This window comes from Haplochromis burtoni, unplaced genomic scaffold (genome assembly GCF_018398535.1).
Source record: "Haplochromis burtoni strain Fernald_Lab_line unplaced genomic scaffold, NCSU_Asbu1 Contig_62, whole genome shotgun sequence".
NCBI lineage: Eukaryota > Metazoa > Chordata > Actinopteri > Cichliformes > Cichlidae > Haplochromis > Haplochromis burtoni.
In genome coordinates, this window is record NW_024582423.1 from 750,921 (window position 1) to 774,753 (window position 23,833).

The 23,833-nt window shown below is 43.1% G+C and overlaps 2 protein-coding genes across 3 annotated transcripts in view; one reads left to right on the top strand and one right to left on the bottom strand.

Annotated features, from left to right (window-relative positions):
* The window catches only part of bin3 (bridging integrator 3), a 31,917-nt gene extending 22,657 nt beyond the window's left edge, over positions 1–9,260 (top strand). For both annotated transcript variants that reach the window (XM_042221184.1, XM_005922658.3), the window contains 4 exons: positions 511–551; positions 4,981–5,122; positions 6,218–6,352; positions 8,475–9,260. In XM_042221184.1, coding sequence (XP_042077118.1) covers positions 511–551; positions 4,981–5,122; positions 6,218–6,352; positions 8,475–8,621 — 465 coding nt within the window. In that variant the 3' untranslated portion in view covers positions 8,622–9,260. The remainder of the gene's footprint in view (positions 1–510; positions 552–4,980; positions 5,123–6,217; positions 6,353–8,474) is intronic.
* An 843-nt stretch (positions 9,261–10,103) lies between these two features.
* Positions 10,104–23,833, bottom strand: part of acsl2 (acyl-CoA synthetase long chain family member 2) — a 19,968-nt gene continuing 6,238 nt past the window's right edge. The window contains exons 2-20 of the mRNA XM_005922657.2: positions 17,464–17,702; positions 17,256–17,370; positions 17,035–17,099; positions 16,828–16,929; positions 16,181–16,280; positions 14,653–14,831; positions 14,511–14,543; positions 14,269–14,320; positions 14,038–14,111; positions 13,659–13,736; positions 13,436–13,570; positions 12,609–12,743; positions 11,897–12,065; positions 11,722–11,810; positions 11,523–11,639; positions 11,309–11,452; positions 11,119–11,220; positions 10,956–11,027; positions 10,104–10,870 (exon numbers count right to left, since the gene is read on the bottom strand). Coding sequence (XP_005922719.1) covers positions 10,730–10,870; positions 10,956–11,027; positions 11,119–11,220; positions 11,309–11,452; positions 11,523–11,639; positions 11,722–11,810; positions 11,897–12,065; positions 12,609–12,743; positions 13,436–13,570; positions 13,659–13,736; positions 14,038–14,111; positions 14,269–14,320; positions 14,511–14,543; positions 14,653–14,831; positions 16,181–16,280; positions 16,828–16,929; positions 17,035–17,099; positions 17,256–17,370; positions 17,464–17,700 — 2,139 coding nt within the window. The 5' untranslated portion in view covers positions 17,701–17,702 and the 3' untranslated portion in view covers positions 10,104–10,729. The remainder of the gene's footprint in view (positions 10,871–10,955; positions 11,028–11,118; positions 11,221–11,308; positions 11,453–11,522; positions 11,640–11,721; positions 11,811–11,896; positions 12,066–12,608; positions 12,744–13,435; positions 13,571–13,658; positions 13,737–14,037; positions 14,112–14,268; positions 14,321–14,510; positions 14,544–14,652; positions 14,832–16,180; positions 16,281–16,827; positions 16,930–17,034; positions 17,100–17,255; positions 17,371–17,463; positions 17,703–23,833) is intronic.

Consider the following 23,833-nt stretch of genomic DNA (forward strand, 5'->3'; position numbering starts at 1 on the left):
CCCTCTTCCCCTCCTTCCTTCCCCTGTCGGTTCTGCCAAACAGAAGGAGAATGCAGGAAAATATAAACTGTTATTGTTAAAATGTTTGTTTGTAAAGAACTTTCATCTTGTATGGCAGCCCACCCTCCACAGGAAATCATTTGGGCTTTGCTTTCATGTCCGTCCCCTGACAGTTCCATTCTTTTGTATCGCAAGCTCAATGAATATTCAGGGGTTTCTCCTCGGGGCTTGTGTACAATAAAAGAGTCAACGTCATGAAAGTTTCTTTGCAAGCCCCCCCCTTCCCATTTTTTCATATGTGCTCTGTTTGAAATATACACAATTGTTGGTGTTTGTGCTGCGACGTTACATTGCAGCTAATGAGCAAGAGATGTAGAAGCTATTTGGTTCCGACTTCACTTCTGATGTAACTCAATTTGACAGTGAATAACAATTTGTAATGTCTCTTCATTTGTTAGAAAGGTGAGCAGTGCTTGTGTTAACAGCTTTTTATTTTATTTACTTTTACAGGTGAACCAGATCCAGAAGACTGTTGTCGACCCTCTGAAAAAGTAAGTGTCAGTTTCTTGTGCTGCTTCTGTGTTAAATGTCCAGCTTTAAATCTGAATCTGCAACAGGCCGCGGTCAAATAGTTTTCGTCTGCAATATTTGCATTTTTAGGAGAGCCAGATCGTGAACTTTTCGTGTGAAGTATGGTAAAAGCGATTTAGCTCAGTTGTGTCTTAAATTCCATATGTGACTGTGGAGCGATCAAAACCCAGTGCCCCGTGTCGTTTTTACTATTTAACCTTGCTCTGCATATCTCACTAACTGAGTGGAAAGAATAGCTGCAGTGCAGGACCTCAGGAAGGCCTCCAGTGTAGTAATACGCATTATAAAAATGAACTGGGAGTTAACAGGGCTGCTGTGCTGGTAGTGTCTGGAAGAAAGTTTATTTGGTCTTCGTTCCTAATACTCGCCCCCATTTGAGGAGGCAGTGAATGCTATTCCATTCCTTAAGCCTCACTTTGCACACACACGCACACACGCGCAAAGCAGAGGTACTGAAGGGAGTGGCTGGACAATCCCACCCGTCTTCCGGAGCGCTTGTTAAGGTTTTCTTCCTCCTCCTGGCTCCTCCCAGGAGATTAAATACTGTGAAAGAGAGCATGTGCATACTGCTTGTATAGATTTCTATAAATTTGTGTTCAACTTTCTCCCCTCGTGAGACACTCGTTTTGTAAAGTAACTAATGTGAAGAGAATACTCCATCAAAATATGGATAGGTCAGGTCAGCGTGTGTGTGTGTGTGTGTGTGTGTGTGTGAGCGCGCGTGTGTCAACCCCTCTCTTCCTCGTGCGCTCTGGTGGCGGAGCAATGACAGGATGGAATGGTTCTAATTTCCTCTTCCTGGTGGGCGGCAGGCGGACGTGTGGGCAGGCTCAGTATATGGCAAAGGGCCCAGCTTCCTGGGCCCAGAGCTGCGGATTGGTTCAGGAGGAGAAATGTCTCAGGACAGTGCACGCTCTCACACAAACATACACACGTACACAAACACCAGCTCCGATTTTAGAGGGGGCGCTGTCTCACAAAGATGGTATTTAAGATCATAAAGTTAGGCATTTACATGAGTCTAAAACAGAACAGAGGAAGTGAGTTCATAAACAAATTTTAATGCCAAACTAAACTGACCTTTCTGTTTACTTTTTCCTTCTTAAAAACGCAACGCTATTACTTATTAGTTTATCAAAGTGTTGTCTATAGAAAACCAAGACGCACAAGCTGCTATACTTTAAAGCTTCCATTAAGATTCCATTAGTCCTCTCACTAATGAATATTTGTAACTGTTTTTCTTGTCTCAAAATACTCTTCTGGTGAACTTGTGTCATTGTAAAGACAATTAGAGAAGAGTTGAAAAGGAGAACGTTATGTTAATGGAAGACTTTCAATGGATTGTATGTGTGTGTGTGTCAGCTACATGATTGTGTCCATGTGATTGCTATTTCAAATTTTGGCATCCATTCTTAATGCTTAGTGTGGTAAAACGCACAATAAACAAACGAAAAAGCAGCCCCCCTCTACTCTGCCCCCATCCTGCGTTCAGTGTCTCCTCTCTCTCAGGCCCAGACGTGCGTTTCATCCACTCTGCGGGGTCACTGAATGACATCACTATGTTTATGCGAGGGGAGGGGAGTGCGTGGGCATTGAGGCATGTGTGTTATCTGGGCCTTGTAACCTAGCCCTTTTTGCTCCGTTGCTCTTTTGGGTGAAATAGAAGTCAAGCCTGTTTTGAGACCTCTGCCCTGGGTTGAGCCAGGACTGGACAAACCACCTTCATCCCTCTCAATCAGAGGAACACGCTGCCCTCAGAGCAGGTTGTGGGGTTTGGAGCCAATGGGAGTTGTTGACCTTAGCTCTGGGGCTGATGCAGGCTTTTTATTTTTATTTTTATTTTTTGAGAGGGGGATTGTTTTTTTGTAAAAAGGATGTTTGTTTTTTTACCATCTTATTTGGTGTATCGCGCACTGAGGCTGCGTGAGTTATGTGGGCTTTAAAGCACTAGGCAAGTCACAGCAGATCACACTCTTTCTTTGCACGCTTTTTTTTTTTTTTTTTGTTGGAGACTAAGGAGATGTTGCTAGCATTTACGTCACAGACATTCCCATGGTCTACTGCTTTTAAACCATTTATGCAACAGGTGGTAGTTATTTCACTTTCACACCAAGCATATTTTAAATGAAGGTGCCACGTGATGTGACCCTAATTTTTCTTCTGAGACCATGACGAACAAAGGTGGTAATTTACACATAAACAGGTCCCTTTCCCATATTTTTAGTGGTGTGTTTTAAACTGATTTTTTTTTTCTTTTTTTCAGTAGTGAGTTATGTGATGGTCATAGTCAAAAGTGACGGCCAGCCTGCTAGACTGAGGGTGTCTAGACCAGACTTGGGCTTGGCTGCTGGGTCAGGCTGGCCTGTATGTGGATTGGCCTCGGCTCATAAACACACTCTCTGCTCCAGATGCTATTTCCATCCAGTCCTTTTTTTTTTTTAACCACACCCTGACCTGTCACGTGGACAGTGGTGTATCCTTGGCCCCTTTGCAGCCCTCAACCATCTTAAGAAATCACCCAGACTAGGCTCACCGCAGGTACAGACCTCGCAGGCTGACCGGTAGTTATCCAACCAAGGCCAGGATATCGAGGGAAACATCCAGGGCCTGGACATTTCTTTTCTTTAAAAAAACCAAAAACTGTTATTACAGTGTATGCATAAGCACATTCAGGTTCTCATGTGGGGGAGGGTAGTGTACCGTTGAGTCACAGTAACCGAATGTAACACTGAAACTTCAGCGTTCAGTGTGGAAGTGACACTAATGGGTTAACAAGTAGTTGGCTTTGTGTCTAGCTCTTTTTCTCCTCCTCCAGCACAAGGATAGCATTGGCCCTGAAGTCTCCCTGTGCTCAAACATAGTAGTTGCAGACAGCGTTGTCCCCTTTTAGCACGCAAACAGCAGGCCACCGTGGTGTGTCATGAGGAAATTGCACCATGCTGTCAGGTGAACTAGAATCCAGCCTTTGTGTTGTCTGAAAGCTGGTTTGCTGCTGTGTTGTCATCAGCCCGTAGGACTGCATTGGAAAGCAGTCATGCCTGGAGGGCAGTTGCATAATCCCTTGGCACTTCAAATATGCGTACACTGGAGCAGATAGTAGATTTGAGGATCGGCATCCACCCCTGCCGTAAACTGGGCCAGAGTGGTATTTTATAAATAGCGGTGGAGTGTGGGCTGCTGGGTTGGGCTGAGCTCGTTGATGTCACTGAAACACTACAAGACCACTCCTTGCTTAACTTCCTGTCGGAAACAATCTCTGCTTGTCTGACATGGAGTTCGCACCACTCCCCCATCTGGCCTGTAGTAAGGTGCACGTTGGGCAAACGCAGTTGTAATCCAGGATTTCATAACAAACTCTCGGGTTCTCTCATCCGCCACACAGAACAGGGCAAGGGTTGGCATGGAGAGGAACGTAAATCATGAAGCCCACACATTTTGTGGCTAATAACACTATGGGCCGAGGCGCACACAATAAAGTATTGTAGTAGTGTGCCTACACACTTGATAAATTGCTTTAAATGAGTCATTCAGAAAAGGCTATATCTAATTCTTTATTACGATTGTTTTTATTGCTGACTCACATCTGGTATGCACCTGCGTGACTAATCTTGTGGCCTGTTTTTGAAAAACAAAGTCAGTGCTTTGTGTTTACATTTTAGAAAGTTGAAAAATGTACCATTTCTTATTCAGGCGTTCAATATTTTGGTTAAAGCTATACCATTTGTTATAAATCATTAGCCAGATCTAACCTGAGTTTAAAGAAATAATGTTAATGTTACAGTCTAACTTTCAGACATGTTAACTTGAAAATTTCTATAGTTTTATTATTAGGTTAGACATGTTCTGTATACAGTTTTCCCGTTCCCTATTAAAAACAGACACAAAACCAGTGCAACAAGTCCCAGGATGAAGCTCCGATTCCTGTTGCTAAGTTACAGATGAATGTTTTCCTATTTTTAGTGCTGAAGACTTGGATTCTTTTTGCAAGAATATATTTTCATTTGGAATATGATAATTGTCACAAAATGAATTGTTTCATGCCATTCTGAACTACAGTAATTAGATAATAGATTAGAGGAAGCTTAATGCAGAGCTGTCCTCTGGGGTTTGAGAGTACCGCTACAATAAGATGTTGAGGAGCGGGATTTTATTAAATCATAATGACTTTTATTAAGATACGATGCAATGCACAGTGCATGTCTACAAATTACATGGAGACGGGAAAGTTGTTTCAGTATTTTTAGTAACTTCACTTTCTCTCAGGGAAAAAAAGAGGAAAGTTTGATATGTATGTCTGGGATCTTTTTTTCTTTCGTTGCATGCATTCACACGGTGCGCATGCATGTTGTGTTCAGTAACCTGGTTTTCTGTGTGCTGGTGTTTTTCCAGGTACAGTAGTGTCTTCCCCAGCCTTAACATGGCAGTGAAACGTAGGGAACAGACGCTGCAGGACTACAAGCGGTTGCAAGCCAAAGTGGAGAAATACGAAGAGAAAGAAAAAACGGGGCCCGTGATGGTCAAACTGCATCAGGTAGCGTCAGTTTTAAAGCTCGCGTCGGCGCACGTGTCGATCCACTCGAGCTCTCCCTCCAACTGCACAGGAGCAGAGTTCACTTACTCTTACATGCTGTCCGTATTGTGAATAGAGCACAATAGGTGGAAAAAGACACAAATGCTGACTGGATATGAACAAAAATAGTTGAGCACATGCATACTGTACATGTGCGCTCCTTCACCCACGCAAGCTACCAGGCTCTCAAGTAGTGCCTTTTCAAAAAGGCACTGCTGCACATCTACAGGCACGTAATTGAGAATTGTAGACACACACATACACATATATACACACACACGCACACACCATGAGGCCACTACAGAAGCACACATTCACAGATAGTGCTGCAGTGTTGCCTATGCTATTGCTTCTAACACATCCTCACATGGTGAGCCACCCACACACATTGAGAAAAGCACTGTCAGGGGAACAAAGCCTTGAAGAGGCCCCTACATCCATGCCCTCTGAGTCCCTGTGCACTTAAAGAAATGATCCTGACAAAACACTTGCACGCCATTTCAGTTACAGCTGGCATGTGTAAATAAAACTAAAGTGAAGAGAGCATATCATAATGCAGCTGAAAGACAATATGTTTCAGTTTGAATATAGCAACTCCCCCTTCCCCTTAATAAAAATTCTCACCCTCTCACACTTATTCATTGTGCATTCCATAACTCCATGCCTACAGTAGACTACCCACTAATACATTCACACACAGATCAGTGGTGCTGGAGTCCACTCACAGCCAAGTCTGCCCACATTACCCACTCCTCCTCACTTTGGTCGTGATTACAGCCTTTTTTTTGCACTGCTTCTCCGTGGGAATTAAGCAAATATCTTTCAGAACAATAAGAGAAGAAGACAAATGATGGCTCAAGAAGTGAATTCACTTCAGACTAACTTGTTTCGCTTTGTAGGTATTAATCTGTAGCTCCTTAAGCTTATTTTAGCGAACGAATCCTTAATGTGTAGTGTGTATTGCATCGCAGTGAAATGAAAGAATGTAACTCAAAGTCAGAACTGAACCCTCAGTGACCAGTTCTTTTGTTTTGCTCTGTCTCTCCGACATCACAGGCAAAAGAGGAACTCCGACCGGTCAAAGATGACTTCGAGGCCAAGAACAAGCAGCTCCTGGACGAGATGCCCAAGTTCTACCAAAGCCGCATCGACTACTTCCAGCCCAGCTTCGAGGCTCTCATCCGGGCACAGGTTAGTGACCTCCATCACCTTTAAGTGCACACCCAACGAACCTCTCACAGCTGCAGACAACCACCCTCCCTCCCACCCACCCACTGCTCCACTCTCTGAGCGTCGGTTAAACAGTGCATAAAATATCTGATGAAGGGTGTGTATAACCTAGGCAGTCTGTCTCCCTCAACGTTGCTCTAATGTGATTAACCCTCAGCGACGGCCCACGCTGCTGTGTTTAGCTGAGGAAGGCCTCATCTGTCTGGCTCCACTGCAGCCCTGCAAGCCTTCCTCTAACCTGAAGCTTCTCTTAAAGCAGCTGGGTGTCTCAAGTTAGCGCCACTATGTCCCCCTCACTAACCCCAGACCTGCCTGGCCATGTCATTTCCTCCTTGGGACAGCCACTGGCACAATCCTAATAAGTAAACTAGATTATCCCAGACCTAATGACAATTATGGAGTTCTGTGATGCACTTTGAACTTAGCAAATTAGCAGACATATAATATTTCCCCACATCTTTTATCTTGAAGTATTAAATAAATCTTACCTGTTTTTGTCCGGTGCAAGAGGTCCCATTAGGCACGCTAGCCATGTCATTCTTGCAGCTTTATATTTATTCATATAATTCACACACATGAATGAACATTTTCACATTTGCACAGCCATGTGTGGGTGGTCAGCGGACCTCGTCCCCAGTGCTTGTTGCATGTGCTTGATTTGGTCCTCCACACCCTTTTCTCCCAACCGCTTGTTGCTGCTCAGCGTCCAGCAGCAGAAAGAAAAAGAATAAAGGGAGTCTTTGTTGTGCGGCTTCAGTTTCACTATAACAAGTCCTGTCCAGCAACTGTCAGAGGGAGACACCACCTGACCTGTCAGTTTCTACAGATGATGATGAAGTGAGGCATTGTCTTCATTTATTCATCTTTTTTTTTTTTTTTAGTTGCTTCTCTTACAGTGGATGCTGTGTTTACTGAATCGAATCCAACTTAAATTATTCATTTTGTTGTCAAAGGTCAAAGTGTGACCTCTCCATGTAAATATTAAGCAGCTGGGAGTATGGTATGTTAAAATGGCTCTGTTTTACCCCAAGCTGCTTCTTTTTTTTCTTTTTTTTTTTGGGTAGGTGGTCAGCTGCGTGAGCCGGCGTTTACTCCTCGTGGTGACTTGACTAATTGTAATGGTAGTCTTTGCTACAGAGGGCGCCTAGACACTGATCTGGTGTACATTATCATCACAGTTCATATGGACATTTCCGATGGCCCTTTCAACAAGCCACTTTTGGGAAAAAAAACATATCCGCTTTACCCCCACAAGCAGCAGTAACCCAATACTTATAGCCCACTCATGTGGTTTAGGTGGCACATATTGGTATAAACATGCAAAGGTCTTTCAGGCGGAGCACTTAAAAAGGCTTGTATAAGGTGGTTTAGAAGCAGTGTCTGGTCTGCTTATGGCAAAATTCTCGTTCTGTTGTGACCCTTTTAGTGAAACAGTAAACTTTTCCCACGGGTCTCTCAGTTGGTTTTGTTGCAAGGGAACACGTGCAATTTTAGAGAAGTCGGTGTCGTCCCCCCCCTTAAGGAGCATGGCATCGTATGCATCGCTGCATGAATAAATATTGAGATGTGTGTGTGTGGGTTTCTAGGGGTTGTATTTCCCAGTACTTTCATTCTCTGCCCACTCTTCTGGAGTCTTGTAATGTGATTAAAGTCTATTAATCATCAAAGCAACTCTCTAGGGAGCCTGACTCATGAACTAAGGGGAAGAAGCAGGGGTGGGAAGTGTCAAGAAAGCTTTCAGTGAACACTCTCTATCTCTTGTTCAGATTGGGAGAGAAAAGCAGGGTCACTACCCACTGAAGTGCTGGGTTTTGGGGCTTTGTCAGAGTTGTTTGATATCTGTGGGCTCCCCATTCTCCTCTCAAGTCACTTCTCATTAGCAGGGTTGAAGTAGTATGAGAACAGCAGCTTCAGACTTGTAAGTAGAAACACGATTAGACTGTATTTGCTGTTCAGATTTTGGATTCTGGTGTTTCCTGAGAGGTCTGTGGATCGACCTGTTCCCATTTTCATCAGAGGACAGATATTCTTTTCCCCTGCCATCACAGACTTACGTTTTTATTTTTCCTTCTCTACCCACCAGGTGGTCTATTTCACCGAAATGTACAAGATTTTCAGCGAGTTAACAGACCAGATCGACCAGGCAGGGTTGACTGATGAGCAGAGGGAGAGGGAGACAGAGGCCAAGCTCACCGAGTTGCGTGCTCTGTCCATTGTCGCCGACGACTGAGTGAGGAAAATACAAAAACGGGCTCTTTTCATGCCTCTCTGAATGGATTGCACTCTCTTCAAGCTCCTCCAGAGTTCAAACGGACAGCAGTGACCTAAACCTGATTATCCATTTGTTTCCTTGCGGCCTCATCCCCACCCCCAATTGCTCTTGCACTACACCCTAATCTTTCATCATCTCAGCAACTCAAAGCAGCTGAATGCCACATTAACTAAGCCATCAGCCAAGTGCAACATTATAAGCCAATATGTTGTCGTTTATTTTTATTTTCTTTTAGTAAAGGAATCAGACAGATCTTGTCAGAACTAATTAACAAGGTTACGCTTCATGGTTTCAGAGGTATCTATAACCATTTGTTTCTAATGTGTAAAGTGAGCAAGGAAATGTTTCTATTAGTCACATCTGCCTTGTTGGCAGCAGCGTGTGAAATATAGTTTTATTATCCAACTTTGAAATTACACTGGAAGGTGTTATGTAATGTAGTGTAGGTTTAAAAAAAATCTCAATTTTGGTCTTTTCTGGTAATCTGAGTTTAGCTCTGTGCCATTCTGTGTGAGGGCTTTTTATTGGGGTTCATCAGAACACATTAGCTCACCTGTGATAACATGTCTGACTTTGGATATAACATAAAAAAAAATTTAAAAAACGGTGTAACACGGAGTGGTGTTGAAAGGTCGACTACTCAGGCTTCAGACATATCCAGGTTTGTTTTCTTTTTAAACCCCACAAGTAAGAAAGAAAAAAAATCAAAGGCTGGTGCGCCCTCTAGTGGAAATAAAGTGACCCATATTTTCCTTTTGTTCACACCATCCATCCTTTGTTCTATTGTTGGTTAGAGTGTGTGTTAGCAAAGAATCTCACACATTGTTGGCAGCCTTAAAAAAGTATTTTTCTCTGTATCCTCTACATCAGGGTTGGAAGACAAATGTTTTATAGTCTTATTTTTGGACCAAATCATGCTCTCATCACATGCCTTTGTTTCCACTTTCCATCAGGTAGAGCCTTGGCATGATAACTACACTACATAGTAATGTAAACACACACTGAATGTTACTCATTAGTGAATTTGAAGTTACAAGTATGTTGACTATTTATTTTTTTTGTGGCTTTTTATTGTGTCATTACTGAAGGAAATGCTTAGCCGGTTGCTCGTCTTTGTGTTCTGCAATGCAGACTGTCTGATTACACGCCAATAACTGGATGAATGAAGGTGCTTTTCTAAGTTTAAGTTATAGTCATGGTTGATTTTTTTTTTTTTTTTTTTTTTAAATATACCAAAATGAATACTTTGTGATCAGATTGGGTTTTATGTAAGTTTTTAAATAACGTCAGATGATATTTTCTGCTTCATTATTATCATCATGCAATAAACTAAATGCAAGAAAAGCAACCAGTGACTATTTTGCTGTTGTCTTGAGTTGATTTGTGGGCGTGTGCTTCTGCACATGCCTGAGTTTTTATGAACTGAATGATGCAAACACGTCAATTACTAATCTTTATTTACTGGCATTAGTAAATTCCTGTTTACAAATCATTTTTCCCCCCCATTCACCGCTCATTCATATTAATTGTTTAACTTGAGGTGAAGTCAGTGGTTTGAAGTAGTCACTAAGATGAAACATATTCATCAGAAGCTTATTTGACAGTGATGCAAAGACCCAACAACCATAAAATACGAACCTACAGTTAATGCAACGTCTAGGAGGAACAATGCCATAAGTGCACATAAAGAGTCCCTTTCAAAATCTTTGCTTGGGAAAGCAACAGTGCAGTGTAAATAAAAGGATCAAAGTTAATATCAGTTCTTCCTAATATCGTCCGTGCTTCTCCTCTATGCAACTAAACAATGATAATGTCCATGTAAAATCTCATTAGTGACAATGACTGGAAGGCAAATATGGATCCACTCACTTAATTTCCTTGTTTGGAATTAAGAGTGAGATGTGGTCACAGGTGGATGACAAATTTCTGGAAAACAAAATAATATTCCAGATATAACGAAATGTAGGGTTTGAGATGAGGCACTGCAGGATATTCACTCCTAGGTCCCGTTTTTGTTCCTTTATTGGACACCCCTGACCCACAGGTCTGCGAGTTACTGAGTCGAGTTAGTATGCCTTCTTGCTGTACATGCTTGAAATCTGTTCCTGAAAGTGTCTGCGGATGTCTGCGCGCCTGCTTTTCAGGGTGGGCGTGAGAAGGCCGTTGGCGACACTAAACATCTCTGGATGCAGGTAAAGGTCCTTCACCTGAGACAGAAAGGTGAAGCATCGAAATCAGTTAAGTTCAGCCACTTTGTAACTTGTGCGTTTGAACCTCGATGAGTTTGCTCACTTGTTCAAACGAATTCAGCCGTGCTTCCCTCCCCACGGCGTTCATGTCCTCTAAAACTGCCTTCTTAACATCCTGTTGAAGACAGAACCAGTTTCCATTTAATCCTGCTGTGAGGACTTTAATCAGATGAAAGTTATATTCTAGAATTAGGTATTAGGCCTACAGGATTTTGGCACAGCTCCTCGTAGGACCCCACAAATCCCCGATCCTTGGCCCAGTCAACAAACACCTCTGGGTCAGGGACAACTATCCCTATTAAATAAGACTGATAAGAAATGCAAGACAAAATTAAACATCGAACCGTGCCTCTGAGAACACTTCGCTTTGGATAAGAAAGCTAAAATGTGCCGTACCTGTAAACTGTCTCCATGCACAAACACCTGGAGTACAGGGACACAACGCATGTAGACGTTTTCTATCTTCTCCGGAGCGATGTATTCTCCTTGTGCCAGCTTGAAGATGTGCTTTTTTCTATCAATGATGCGCAGGGTCCCATTCTGACAAAAACAAGTGTGGTAACACAAACTCACTTGACTCATACAGGCTAGTTAGTGTGTCTAATCTTACTGGAAGCCACTGGCCCACGTCCCCGCTGTGCAGCCAGCCGTCGCTGTCCAGGGCTTCAGCCGTCTTCTCTGGATCCCTCAGGTAGCCTCTGAACACGCTGGGGCCGCGAATACAAATCTTAACGGGACAAAGCATTGAGAAGTCACCACACAGCATCCGCTGATAGGTAAAAGTGTGTTCATATCTTTGCGTGGCTGACCTCTCCCGCTCCGTTCTTGGCATAGTAATTCATCTCTGGGATGTCCACCACCTTCACCATGGCGCAGGGCAAAGGAGCACCAACATGACCTGACACAAACATACGCCTGCTGTTAACAGGAGAAACCACAACAGCATCCATCCTGAGCACCTGACAGTAGAAGAGCGTTTCCTACCTGTGCTACAGTCCCCTGGCATAGAGAACGTGCAGCCCGCTGTGCACTCAGTCTGTCCGTAACCCTCAAATATCAGACACCCCAGAGTGGCTCTGAGGAAGGACAGCACTGCTGGGGAGATCGGTGCCGAAGCGGTCAATGCAAACCTCAGATTACCCCCTAAACTCTCCTGAAAAAAAAAAAAATAAGAGTTCCTACGGTGAAGCATTTATGCAAAACAGTTCAAACACAATCATATTGTGGATGTGAGCTCATTCCCATTTTAAATCATATTCAACCTTGGTCATATTTTCCCATCTGTATTGATCACACCAAGCCAAAATCTTTCAGTCCTTGTTTGCCTGCACGCGTGCTTCTCCAATACACTCCCACAGGGCCAATATGCTCCGGGTGATTTTGGCACCGATTGCTGGAATAGTTGTGCCTCTCTTGTAAAGTTTGGATACAAATTTGTTGATTATTTGCAGGGCTGCTTGTCTACATGTACCACCGTGTTAAGTGCTACAAAACACAGACGAGGACAACTGCAAAGTCAGGGATTTTCAGAAAATATGGCACTTAATAGTGAAGTTTAGAGAAGAAAAGATGTTCTGTGGGCTGATTTCAGAGGAGGCCACTGCAGAGCCAAGCATATGGATCAGTAACCTACATATGAATGTAAACAGCAGCAACAGGCTGAGAAAGTATATGATCCACACTGTCAGCCACTGACCTGGATCTTGTTGAACACCAGTTTGTCCCACAGGCTGTTGTTACGTACAACCCCGCTGCTGAGCTCCGCCTGCTTTCTTTTCACAGCGTAGTTGAGCAGAGCTCTTCGAAACGGTGAGGTCACCGAACCCAGGATCTATGTAAAAAATTGGCAAGAATGTACAAAAAAAACAGAAACACACCCAGGATTATGGCCGCCTTCTTAATACAAGGTTAAAAATATTGGATTGGCTATTTTTAGATAAGTCAGCAGAAGTCCTGTTCGGAGCGTTTTCCCCTTGTTACTTATGCAAAGTGCTCAGTCTTAGTATTTCTGTCGTAGGGCCTTTGCCTTAAACTAAAAAGGGCTTTGACGTGACATCTATTGTGCTATATAAATAAAACAGAACTAAGGTGAATTCTCTGCGCAAATTTGAGGTATGTGCTGACATCACTGAGCACGCAAGTGTTGTGGGTTTAACGGGACTTCTAACCACACCAAGGAGCGATCTAAAAAAAAAAAAAAAAAGAGCAAGTCACACTGGAGGACGTGCACGAGAACGTTACCTTAAAAGGAAGATCAATCTAGATTTAAATCAGTCTATTTTATGGGGTTTTTTTGCTTTTCAGTTTTATTGCAATACAACAGTGGAGAGAGGACAGTGGGAAGGCAGGCAGAAAATAGCCTCATGACGGATTAAACCCAGGCCCATGCAATGGCCTTACGGCACACGGGCTGCCTGCTGATGCCAGTGAGCTATACTGGTGCATGATTTTTACTAACGGGTGGATCTGCTGCACTTTGCACCTTGTAAAAGAAAATGAGGAGCGGGTAATGCGTTTGCTGACCTTGTCATAGATGCGATTGAGTAAACGAGGCACGACGGGAAAGAAGGTAGGCTTCAGAGTTTTAATGTCATCCATAAGAAGAGAAATGTCCCCCTGGTAAAATCCTACTCGGGCCCCGTAGCAGAACATAGAGACCTGCAATAGAAACTGATTTAATTTAGGGTTCATGCACAAAAAAGTAGGAAAGAAAGACAGAAAAGCATGTGAGAAGAGGATCAACTACCTGAATCATTCTCTCAAACATGTGGGCAAGCGGCAGGTAAGAGATCGACACGTCGTCTTGCTGGATCTCAAACGAGCCCTGAGAGAAAAACGAGAAATGAAATGAGCAAAAACAGCACAGGGGACAGATTAGGTTGAGGCAGCGGCATACGGCGAAGCCTCGCAGGCAATCAAACATGTTGTATGGCAGAATCTTTATACAGGGGCAATTAGTTAAAGTACCTCGCAGCGACAGGAGCAATCAAACACCCAATTAATCATACCATTAGACACAGCGGGGAGGGGGACAGTTTGGAGACATGCAGACACAAGCAAATGGGAAGCGACGGTAGCTGTGAGGCTGTTCTCAATTAGACAACGAGGTGGAAGTGTAGACAGACCTCCAGGATCTTAATGACAGAGGAAGTGTTGGAGGCGATGTTGCCGTGGGTGATCATGGCTCCCTTGGGCTTCCCTGGGTAAATAAACAAAACATTATTGCAGTGCCCCTGCGCAGCAAAGGAAACTGCAGCGGTGCCATAAAGAGTGGTTGTTAGTGGGCACTGAAGGGCATTTCTCTAATGATGTGAGTGAAGGATAATTACGGAGAGGCTTATGAGATCAGACGGTACCTGTGGTTCCACTGGTGAAGCAAACCACGGCCAGATCCTGAGGCTGGGGCGGCTACAGAGGGCAGCAATAAAATATGAGAACATGACAACGGACTTCCTCCGCTCTTAATTTAAGCCCTGCTTATGAGTGAGTGTTAATGATATCCTATTGGACAGGAGCGACGACAGAGCTGTCATGCCAGTGTTTAGGAAGGGGGAGATCAGCCTTTTACGTGAGCAGCTCTGAGAGATGACAAACTCACCACAGGATCTTTGAGGTTCCTCCTACCGATGTCCTAAGATGTGGACAAAGAGGAGTTGCTCGTATCAATTTGCACATCAGCAACGATGAGTCGATTAAAAGGGGCTACATTTAAATGGCTACGCCCCCCCACCCCAACTCACCATGAGCTGCTCCAGCTTTAAAACCTCCACCTCACAGCTCTTCGCCCTCTCCACAAAGGCCTGGCTGAAGTCGTTAAAGAGAACGAGGCAGGACAGCTTCGGAGTCGCGCCGTTCTCCTTGTTCTCTAGCAGAGATGCCGCCTTCTCCTCCCGGTCACAGATCACCACAGAGATCTCCGCTAAAAAAGCACCGAGCACACACTTACACAGAAAGTTTGTGAAGAAATGTTCTCATCAAAGTGTGAAATCTGTGGGGTTTTTCCACTCTGCTCTTCTGCCCGTCTCAAAAGGACTACCGAACACAGTCTCACTTTGAACTAATGAAGCCAGGATGATCGCATTTTTCACATTCAACTATTTCTCCTGTCAGAACAAATCAAACCTCTTTGAACTCGCACGCATATACTGCTGCTCAGGAACAGCTAAAACTGAGCAGGCGGGTTTACTTTTACTTCAAGTGATCAGGTGTAGCCTAGCTTTGTTTAAACTTTATACACACTCAGCCACTTTATAAGGTACACCTGCTCATTTACACAAGCATCTATGGCAGCAGCTCAGTGTTTGTAGCCACGTAGACATTAAGGACTTTGCAGCATGGATGCTGGTGCCAGATGGGCTGGTCTGAGTGTTGACCTGCTGGGGTTTTCCCACACAAACATCTCTAAGGTTTACAGAAAATGGTCTGGAAAAGTGGAAAATATCCAGCGAGCAGTGGTTTTCTGGGTGAAAATGTTGATGTGAGAGGCAAGACTGCTTTGAGCCGACAGGAAACCAGGAGCAACTCCGATAACCACCTATTTCAACCGACGTATGTAGAAGAGATGCTCTGAACACGCTGTGCTGCACGTTCACACAGCCCACACTGCATTTTACTCCTGTCAGCCAATAGCAGGAAAACTGGGGCTGCAGTTTCCATAAGCTCACCAAACTTTGATAAATAAGATCAGAAAAAAAACACTGCCTAATCTGAAGAGTCTCAGTTTCTGCTGCTACATTTAGGTTGTAGGTTCAGAATTTTACGATCCACCCACAGCCTAACTTAGTATTGTAGTGACCACAGTGTACCAGTCTTCTGCTGGAAGAAATATTTTCTATGCATTTAGATAGAAATGCTTAATTTAGTTATTAGTTGGTTATTAGTTATTTACATAGGAGGGGGGGAAAAAAAAAAAAGCGAAACAACAGGATCTACTGTGTCAGCATTTTGTAAATGTTCGGGAAGTTCTTCTTTGAGAGTTCAAATCTAGTTAAAAGCCTATAAGAGGTAGAATTATGCAGTTTTTCAGTAATAACAGTGACAATGATTAATGCAGGACTTTTATTAGTAAAGGGTATTTTTATGCCTGTAGTACTTCTGATATTTATAGCATATTCTGTACACGATGATCTTCTTCCTTCTCCAATATTTTCTTTAATCAAAGGGCAAAATATCCATATGCAGTTTGTATGTCTGATGTGATGAAGGCTTCACGTTTGACACCATGTGAAACGTTTTCATTTTCGTATTTTAATGTGAAGCTTTTCTCACCAAGGTTGAGGATATGCACCATCGCCTCCAGTCCCAGTGTGTCATAGAGAGGCACCACTGCCATGGAGTAGGTGTAGCAGGCCAGCTCTGAGATGATCCACTTTGACCAGCAGAGGGAGACAAAGCAGCACTGTTACACTGAAGTCATTACCTGGGAATGACTTGGGGACTGGGATCCACTTTATGGTGCGTTTCATATTTATAAACCCATATACAACATAAACAACACTCAAGGTGTAGATCGGTCAAATGAGAGGGTTAGGGGCTCTAATAGAGCAGAAAATTGTCTTTTACTACGGCAATAATTGCCCAGTCCGACAAGTGTATTAAAATAAAATGAGACACTCTTCAATATTAGCTGCCCTGGAGACGCACATTCACCACTAGCACTGTGCTGGCAATATAAATAAAGCCAAACACAATTTCACAATAGATGGATTAAAAAAGAAAAAAAAGAAGAAAAAGGAAATCATAAATTCAATTTTCAAAATGTGTTTAAAAGGGCATGCTGAGCTCCGAGGGTAGAATCATCATCATCCACAAAACCTCCGCTGAGATGTGAGTTATTTAATAAATTTTTAAGATCAAAGGCAGCCAAACTAGAGTGGGATGAGCTGTCACACCACAGAGCAGTGGGAGGTCCATACCTCTGGCCTGTTTTGTGCATAGATCCCAACAAACTGCTCCGGATTCGGCTGGCAACCTTTAGCCAACAGGCCAGAGCCGAGCACCTGCGCCTGCTCAGCCACCTGAAGGATTAGAGGCTCTCAGTGAACAAACAGTAAAGATCAAACACATTACATGGAAGTGCTGAGATAACTGGGAGGAATCACAGAAGTAACAATATGCCAGACCTCAGCGTAGGAGATCCACTCGTAGGGCTGACCCGGCTTCCTGAAGCCAAGACACGGGCCACTTCCTGAAGGACACAACACCGCTCTGTCAGCTCAGAAAGTCTGCTGATAGTTCTGCTATCAATCCACTTTCCAGTTTTCCTCTACTCTGTCCGGTTCCACACCGACTTCTCCATCAAGAGGAGAGTGTTTAATGAAGTGAGTGTGAATGTGCGCATCACCTGAGATCATCAGGCCCCTCTGGAACATGTCGTAGGCTGTCCTGGTGTCGTCATAGTAAAACTCCAGCAGAGTGTCATCTTTGAGGATCGCCGATCGCCTGCAGCTGGGATCTCCCTGCAATAAACACCACCCTGTCACTGACAGCCTTGCAGCAATGCAGAGCACGCTAACACACGCCTAAGCCAGCAACAGCCGTCCCTCACTCACGTTAACGGCCACAGACTGGGCTTTAAGATCGCAGGGAGGGCGCATGGGTCGAGGACGGGTCACCAGCCAGTACGCTGTGATGGAGGCCAAGGCTCCTAAACCGAGCACAGAGGAGGGCAACAGGGAGAAGGAGGAGGAGAGAGGCAGAGACGGCAGAAGACTCCACAAGTCCTCCGATTCGGAGCCTTTAAGTCCTGTGCTGGAGCGAAGCGACCGCAACCACTCCTGGAAATGCATAGCTGAGGAGACAGGATATAGAAAAGGGAAAATAAGCAGTCAAAAGGAAGAAAATTACATGGTGCATAGGGACAGATGTTAACTCTGCTGCTACTTTAAAACAACAACAAGCATATAGAGTAGCAGACTAACACTGAAGTTTTTTTTTTTATTGTTTTCTGTGTGCATTCCGCTTCTTTTTTTCCTCTTTTTAAACTTCATGTGTATCTGATAAATTTGATGCAGAGCTTTGTTGTCTTTGCACGACTTTTATTTATATATTTATTTATTTATTAATCTGTGTTGCGGTGAAGTTTAGCACTAAAAGAAATGTCTAGCTTGTTTGGGAGCTGGGGATTATTTTTTTTACTAATGATTAATCTGTTTACATAAAGCTGCAAAAACAATTTAAAACAAAAACAAAAAAAGGAATTTAAAAATCCCAAGGCCAAAGTTAGCACCTCATTTTCTTCCTCACAGACCAGATTTTTTTCCAATTTGTTTGATTTATGGCTCCAAAGATTACCTGGCTTTCAGTGTCTGCTCAGAGTGTGCTCTTTTTTTACAGTGCGGTATGAGACTGAATTCACCTCTAAAAAAAGAAAACGAAAAAAGATAATAGTCATGATCGCCGCTATGTTCACTGACCTTTTGGCCTCTTCTAGAACGAGAGCTGCTCTCTCCCTCACCCTCTGCTGCAGGTCTTCCACACCTGAACAACACGCTGATCATCCACGTTTTCGTTTTACATGTGAAATGACAATAAAAGGCTATTCTATTCTATTCTGCTCATTTGTGAAACTACACATGTCGCTCCAGCAGCAAGACCTCCATGCTGTTTGGCTGGTGAGCCCTGAGATGTGTGGTTGCTGGATTAAGCACAAAAAGAAAAACAAAAAAAAAACAAAACACAGCACTACAGTGATCTCAGGAGCTGAAAGTGGCAAACTCGTGGGGCCTTTGTGTCTTTGCATGTTAGTGGAAGCTTTTTAAGGGCTTTCTGCAATTTATGCACACTTTCTCCTGTTTTGTGGCCAGCCAGGGAGCTTAGGTGTTGTACTTTCATTCCAACTTAGAGCTTAGTGGGGTATTTCTTGCTTTCTATCAAGAGTGGGGGGGTTGTTTTATTGTTTTTGTCCTTGAACACCCTGAGGTCAGTTTGCTTCCTTCCTTATTATTCCCTTTTATTTACTTTAATGCTTTAATTGTAAATACATTCTTATGATTGTAAAACCAACGTGGTTGGAGGCTCAGTTCATGGTCGGGTGGCACTTTGTGCTAAACTCCACGTGTCCCCGTAGACTTTTCAGGGCTTTCAAAATCACTTTAACCAAGAAGGAGGCAAAGCAACATTTTCCCTTCACTCCATTTGGCAAACAGCGTGCTGGATTTAATAAGAGATTTGGGTCACATCATCAAGAATGATCAGTATGATGATGGCGATGTGCAGCAGCACTGCAGATGAATTCAAAAATGGCCCTCTTTAAAAGCCTGCTGCACTCTGAATTTATACAGCTCATTTGTGGTGCAATTACAGCCCAGCAAAAGTGGAAAAATCTTCAGGTGGTACACTGACAAGACGTGCCAGTTGCATGTGAGACTAGTCATGCTTCTGAAGCTCTTGGTGTGATGGAGAACTGTAAGCACATCTTTATCTATGCTGACTAATTTTTGCGAATGTAGATGCAATAACAGGACTTTTCTGTATTGACCTGGACTTTGAACTTGATCAAAACTACAGTCAGTTGAGAGCTACGTTTATCTGTTCAAACTAGAGGTAGAAAAATACCCCATCAATATTGCATAGTATTGCAATATTTTGCGAGGCAATATTGTATCGATATTTTATAAAATACTCAGACTACTACAAGTCTGTGGGCCAATCTGATGCACACTGGACGCACTTAGCTCGAGAACACCATCTTGTAATTCAGAGCAAACTAATAGCTGAGTGACACAAGTAAAAATAGGACCGCAGCCTCCAACATCTACAAAAACCTCAGTGGCTACCTGGGGACTGTACTGAAATTCATCACATTTGTGATTGATTGCAACTTGTGGTGGATAAATAGTTGTCTAGAGCTTGAAGTTGTTGTACGCTCACGACCAGTTTTGGGGCCAGATTCACTAAACGGGAAATAGCACATGAGTCCAATCCCTAAATAGTGCTCATATGTGTGGTTAGTTTTATGGGGGATTTATAAAAGTTACAATGTTTTCTAAACACAGTTCCTTTTTATATCTTAAACTGCATTATTTGGCGTGAGCCCTAGCACCATCTCCAGATTGAAGGCCAAGTTCCATATAAGGGATGTCAGATTCAGGCTAGGAAGTGGGCGTCCTAAGAGAAGATGACACAACAAGAAGAGCGTTTCCTCACCCTGTCAACACTTAGGAACTGAGGGCAGTCTTCTACAGATTTGCAGTCGAGGTTTGCAGGACAATATGGCCGACGGCTCACTACCCACACAATCTGGAACAAACTGCACACAGACAATCTCTGGTCTCATAGGGCTGCCAGAAGGCCTGCCATGACAGCCCCTCACCATCAGGCCAGTTTGCGCTGGTGACGGCAACATGTGGAGGAACGTTCTGTTCAGTGATGAGTCCAGATTCTGCCTATGCCATACGGATCATAGGTCCAAAGTGCGGATATGACACAGAGAACACTATTCCGATTGCTGCACCGATACCGTAACAGCTTTTGGTGGAGGCAGTGTGATGGTGTGGGGTGGCATCTGCCTCACTTGGAAAAAAAAACTAAGCAAGGCTTGTCATCATTGGAGGCAATCTCAATGCAGAGAAATGAGGATGAGATTCTGCAACTAGTGGCATTCCCATATCTCCACACTCTTTGTCCAAGATGACAACGACATCTTCTAAGATGGTTTATCAGAGACTACCTCCAGAATTTGGAAGGGCTGCCTGCAGTCCTGATCTCAACCCCACTGAACACATTTGGGATCAGCGTGGGCCCGCTGTTCGTGCCAGACTGACCAACACAATCACACTGGCTAACTTGTGACAAACACTGGTTTAAGAATAGGATGCTGTCCCACATGAGTATGTGACCAAGCTGGTGACCAGCATGAGGTGGTGGTGCCAGGTTATTCTGAGTGTGTATGAGTCTTCTACATGCTCTTCAGACTTTCATCATCCAATCAAATAAAAAGGCATCAAACAAGCCTGAAAAGGACAATAAGCCGTTTGGCAAAGAAGATTTAGCAAATTTTCATGGGCGCAAACCACATAGTCAACTCTGCTGCTCAACCCCCAAACACATTTTCCTTACAAACATGGCACCATTTCAGGGAAATAAACAGGCTTTCCAAGGGTATAGAATTTATTGTAAAGGAGCATGGTTACAACAAAGAAATTACGAAAACACAAATTTCCTTAATTTTTGTGCTAGGTTTATGTTATTGCAATGCATATAGCAAAATGTTTAAAATTTCAACAATATCTTATCGTCCGTTTTGAGACAGTATCATATCACGGGGTGTTTAGTGATTCCCACCTCTAGTAAAAACAAAAGCCAGATCTAGCTCTGCGTCCCTATGCTTTATAAGGGAAGAACGCAATACAAGGAATGAGTACATTCATTTACCTACAAGTTATTCAACTGCAGATGCATCCTTCTCATTTGCAACAGTACCAATGTAAATCGTCCCGACTTTGCCCTCAGCACATGTGCAGTCAGACCGAGAGACACAGCTCCTCTCACTAACCGCTGAAGCAGTTCAGGTTTGCAACACTGAACAACATTTTAGGAGGAATTTCAGAGGTCGGTAAAGCTACTGTTTCAACAATGCTAACATTAGCTGTTTCGCTATCAGAAATGACTAGAAATTACCATTAGCCACCTGTTATCATTAACGTAGCAGCAAGCAGTCTGCAGTTAGATAAATATGAATCATTGTTGCAGGCTGAACAAATTGCAGATTGAATACTGATCAGAGCAGATTACGGACAAATGGACAACCAGGTGGGTTTCTGGCTGTGCAGAGCAGCGGGGGAAGGGTAGCTGAACCAAACAGAGTCCAGTGTGGAGAACTAATCCGAGCAAATACAGAGCGAAATCCAGAGCAGAGCAGCCGAATCAGACAGAAGACATGTAAAGGGATGCAGTGGGAACGCTGTACAAGATAGGCTGCCAGTGTTGGTCAAGTTACTTGAAAAAAGTAATCAGTAACTAATTACTTCCCCCCAACAGTAATCCTGTTACTTTACTGATTACTTATTTTCAAAAGTAATTAATTACTTAGTTACTTTTTAAAAACAATTTACAACCTGAATAGGTGATAAAGCGATAGATCTTTCAGCCCAATTCTACTTTTTCTGCATAATCCATCATACAAAATGTAATCAAATGGAAAAGTCTTTTTTTAAACTTGTTTTATCAGTTTTAATCTTTTAACTTTATGCATCAAGTAAAAATTAATTTATATGCAACATTCTCTGACTTGAAGAAATTAGCTTAACATTTAAACCCATTTTCTGCACATTCCAGCACATAAAATAAAATATTTTTTGTGTTTACATTCACTCTTTCAAATAGATGCAAGTAAAATACAGCAGAAAATAAATAAAGTCAAAGACTCAGCGGTCCTGTTGCTCTATTTTCACCTGTAAAGCAGGAGTACGGTAGGTGGAGGTTTGCCCTGGTGCAGGTGTGCCGCAGCGGTCAGTGGAAGAATCCACGAGTTTCTCTGTGAATTTCCCATTATCTCGTTGCGCACTCGGTGCTTGTTTAGGGGGGTTGGGGGGTTTCCCACTGTAAAAAGAAGTTTTCTTCCCACGCACAGCGGACACTAATGTTTTTGTCACTTTTTATGGAATCAAACTCAAAGTAAGGTCAGTACTTCCACGCTTTAAACGCTGCACGGTCATTCTCTCTCCCCACTCAATATATATTATCCATTGTTGATCTGCACACACACACCTTTTGTCACGAATGTCGCACTCGCTTACGTCACTGTCATGAGGAATTCACGATTTTAGTAACGCAGCGTTCCTACAGGAAAGTAACAGTAATCTAATTACCGTTTTTGCGATAGTAATCCCTTACTTTACTCGTTACTTTAAAAGAGTAATCAGATTACAGTAACGCGTTACTGCCCATCTCTGGAGGCTGCAGGCAAATGTGGACAAGATGATAAATTTTAACTTTAAACTACCTTTACAATAATTTAGTAAAATGCGTTTCATATTTTGTGGTAGCTGTGACGTCATTTTAAAACGCAGGCAGTGATCGGTTCAGTCCGCTTCACAATATCTTTGTTTTAGCATAACTAATATTACACTTTATCCAAAGATCATTTATACTTCTCATATTAGTTTTCCGTAATGCTCCTCTTCTACAATAATTCAGTTACTTGTGTGTGTGTGTGTGTGTGTGTGTGTGTGTGTGTGTGTGTGTGTGTGTGTGTGTGTGTGTATTTATTACCTTCACAATTTGTAATGAAATTATCTAAGTAATTTTAAAAATGGATAAAATCTCTACACTTAACCTTTATACTTAATATTGAATGTTTATTTAGGGAAAAATTAATTGAATAAATCGAGTTTTTTCCTGGGTGTGAGTATCAAGTCTAGTATCCTGACAACTCTAGTGGATGTTTACATATCTGTCCCCCTACACCCTGTTTATCCACATACTAAAGAAAAAAGAAAATACGAAAGAAAAAAAAAGAAAAATATCATTCCACTTCTGAAACACAATAATCCAGCCTGAAGAGCCTGGTTTAAAAGGCCCAGCCACAGCGGACCACAGGTTTGGCACAGCTGAGCGAGAGAAGAAGAGAAGAAAAGACTCTGGGTCTATACAGGAGAGAGAGTGGTGGGGGTGGGGGGTAGAGAGACACCAGGAAGTAATAACGATTGGCTTAAAAGAAACAGGCACCGAGGTTACTCTCAGTCATGTTCTGCCACCCTTTCATTCGCCAGAGAGAAAGAGAGACTCAGGGTGTGTACAGTAGCAAGGGGGGCTGGTGGCGAGATGGGGTGAGGAGGGAGGACCGGCTGGGTCCACCCCTAATGGTTCTCTGCCAAAGACTTCATTGTTCATATCAGAACTGAATGAAGCAGGGAGACATGGGGAGGGGAAAATGAGACACACACACACACACACACACACACACACACACACACACAC